Source organism: Poecilia latipinna, unplaced genomic scaffold (assembly GCF_001443285.1).
Source record: "Poecilia latipinna isolate Pla-1442-1.1 unplaced genomic scaffold, P_latipinna-1.0 Scaffold1884, whole genome shotgun sequence".
Lineage (NCBI taxonomy): Eukaryota > Metazoa > Chordata > Actinopteri > Cyprinodontiformes > Poeciliidae > Poecilia > Poecilia latipinna.
The window spans coordinates 22,511-25,731 of record NW_015114500.1 but is presented as its reverse complement, the minus strand read 5'-3'; the positions used below and the strand labels follow the sequence as shown (position 1 = coordinate 25,731).

The window sequence follows — 3,221 nt, the reverse complement described above, 5'->3', positions numbered from 1 at the left end:
AGACACTGTTGCAATAATCAATGGACTAAAGATAAACACATGGATGAGTTTCTCTAGATCTCACTGAGACATCAGTCCTCTCACCATGGAGATGTTCTTCAGGTGGTAGAAGGCCGACTTTGTAACTGTCTTTATGTGGCTCTGAAGGTTCAGGTCAGAGATCATCAGTACTCCCAGGTTTCAGCCTGACCTTCTTATGGTCTTTTGAGCCAGTGCCGAAGAACATGTAAACCAAAAATAATAAGTTCCCCAAAGCAGAACCCTGAGGTTCACCAAAATGAAGACAACACAATGGAGGCCGCAGTGAATAAGAAAACAATGAATGTTGTTTCAGAATGTTTCAGTCTTCCAAGGTTTAGTTACATGGAATCTCATGGAATGATGTTAAAAGTAACAGAAACCTAAAAACATAAATAAAATGTTGGTCTTTAAAAACATTTTCCAGACCAAATTTTCACCATGAGTCGTAATTTGTCTTTTTTGTAACACTAGTAGTTCAAAGTGAGTTTATGTAACTGGACTGAGGATAAAAGGGACTCAACAGATGCCAAGGTTAAAAACTTCTATCGGAGACAAAGTCCAAGTCTCAGGGGTCCTTATCTTTATCTGAAGGGACTTCCAGGTAGAATAAAGGTTAACTAAACATCCAGAGGGCCCAGCGGGCAATGGATGTCCTCACAGAAGCATCAACTGAGTGGCGGATACAGGAGGCCACCATGGAGAGGCAACTCGGGGCGTGGCGTGATGATCTTCTTTCCCACACAGCAGAGATCCTGGAAGATCCTCCTGAAGTGGCTCCTGAACTTCACGCTGATGAAGGCGTACAGCAGCGGGTTCAGGCAGCAGTGCAGGTAGGCGACGGTCTGCAGCACAGACATCGCCTTACGCAGTGAAGACTCAGCATGACAATCACGATGTTCGTAATAACTGACGGTGTCATACAACAGGGCCAGGTTGTAAGGCAAGTGGCAGGCGATGAAGACCAGCACCACCACCATCACCACTCGGACCGCTTTGTGTCGCTGGAAGTTTCTGGCTTTCTGCAGGGTGATGATGACTGCGGTGTAGCAGAAGATCATGATGAGCAGCGGCAGGAAGAAGCCAATGGCCAGTTGGGTGCTGGGAACACCAACCTTCACTATGCTAGCAGTATTACTGTCATCAAATTTCCACTCACAGACGTACTGTGGATCTGTTGTCTCTTCCTCTTCGGTGCCGTTGAACCAGACGATGTCATTATGTGATGGTTCGTACCAATGGTAGAAGTGGAAAGTGGGAACAGACACCAGTAAGGCAAACATCCAGATCAGGGCACAGATGATGCGACTGTGTGACAGCGAGCGTAACCTGAAGCTCCGGCGAGCCTGGACGATGGCGATGTAGCGGTCGGTGCTGATGCAGGCTAACATTAGCATGCCGCTGTACAGGTTGACGCTGTAGGAACCACGCAGCAGCTTACAGGCCACCTGCCCCATCGGCCAAGAGTACAGCTCGTTGTAGACGATGAAAGGTAGAGCCAGCACGAACAGCAGGTCAGCGATGGCCACATTGAGCAGGTAGACGTCAGTCATGGATTTGGTTCTCTTGTAGAGGGCATAGGTGAGGATGACCAGGCTGTTCCCCACCAAGCCCAGGATGCAGATGATGGAGTGAATGTAAGGACCAACCACAACGTTCACACTGTTGCTGTTACTGAAAGAACACGGTTCAGAAAGTCCATCCTCATTGCTCTCGTTGTAGTCGTCAGCTGAATAATCAGAGTTAATGGAGAAGTTCATCTTCTTGAACTGTGATAAAAGTCAACAACAAAGTTAATCAAAATATGTTAAATTAAGACAATAGAAAGCATCGATTCCAAACGAGACACTTTCTGTTAGTGTTTCTCATGTCTGGTCCTCTGGCTCCACGGTCCTGCATGTTGTAAGTGCTTCTTTCTGGAATAAGTGGCTGATTCACAGGCGTCTGCAGCACTTAATGGCAAGCAGAAGAAGTCATGCAATCATTTCAATCAGGTGTTCTGCAACAGAGAAATATCTAAAATATGGAGGGAAGTAGTCCATGAGGACTGGGACTGAGACATTGGACATGCCCAGAAAATTTCCATCATCTGTGGTTTGGGTACCTTAGGATGTCAGCTCTGAGATCCTAAGGTACCCAAACCTGACACCCTCCTCTCCACAACTATGCCTTGAGATCCTGTCCATGAAAGCCACAAACACGATCAGTGTCACAGGGTGGCCCTGGCAGAGTCCAACTCACATCGCCACCTGGATGCTCCCCAGAGGACACAGTCTGACGCCTTCTCCAGGTCCACAAAACACATGTAGACCGAATACTCCTTAGAAATTTCTCAGCCATCCTGAATGAGTGAAGCTGTCCTCCACAGTCCCATGGCCAAAAGAGCCACATCTCTGAGCCACCAAACGGTTTCCCAGAACTTCCTGCTGCACAGGAAGCCACCCGGCAATTTGTTCTTTCTTCTGAAAACTATTAGTCCATGTGGTCAAAGGTGACATTTCATGGAGAGGCTTGATTTTCTCCAGGACACCTTGAACCAATCAATGACTGAAGACCAAATTTGGAATGTGAATTGTTGCCCTGTGAGATGAAGACTCAGAAAAATGGAGGAATGAACTGATCCCAACCTGGTGACAAAGTGGATCTTATAATACTCTGGACTGGTTTCCCTGGAGTCCACCAGGGTCGACCCGTTTCATCCATCCAATGGGTGATGTTTGCTGAGAAAATGTCCGGGTGGCGACTTGGAGCAGCAAGTTTACCGGATCAGTTTATTCACCTTACATCCTTCAGCAGACGCTGGAATCTCTCACTGTCATGCAAAACGTTGTTATAGAGAGATCACACTCTGATGTTTTGCTCTTTGAGTTAATCAGTGAAAAAACACAACAATAACAACAACAACACTAACAACAATAACAACAACAACAACACTAACAACAATAACAACAACAACAACAACAACACTAACAACAATAACAACAACAACAACAACAACAACACTAACAACAACAATAACAACAACAACAACAACAACAACAACACCAACAACAACAACAACAACAACAACAACAACACTAACAACAATAACAACAACAACAACAACAACAACACTAACAACAACAATAACAACAAAAACAACAACAACAACACCACAAACAACAACAACAACAACAACAACAAAAACAACAACAAAAACACAA

The 3,221-nt window shown here is 45.3% G+C and overlaps 1 protein-coding gene across 1 annotated transcript; it reads right to left on the bottom strand.

Moving 5' to 3' along the window:
- Positions 1-420: 420 nt before the first annotated feature.
- On the bottom strand, positions 421-1,778 carry LOC106934936 (C-C chemokine receptor type 6-like). The gene has a single exon (XM_015015111.1). The coding sequence runs from the start codon at positions 1,776-1,778 to the stop codon at positions 687-689; it is 1,092 nt and encodes a 363-aa protein (XP_014870597.1). The 3' UTR covers positions 421-686.
- Between the last annotated feature and the right edge of the window lie 1,443 nt (positions 1,779-3,221).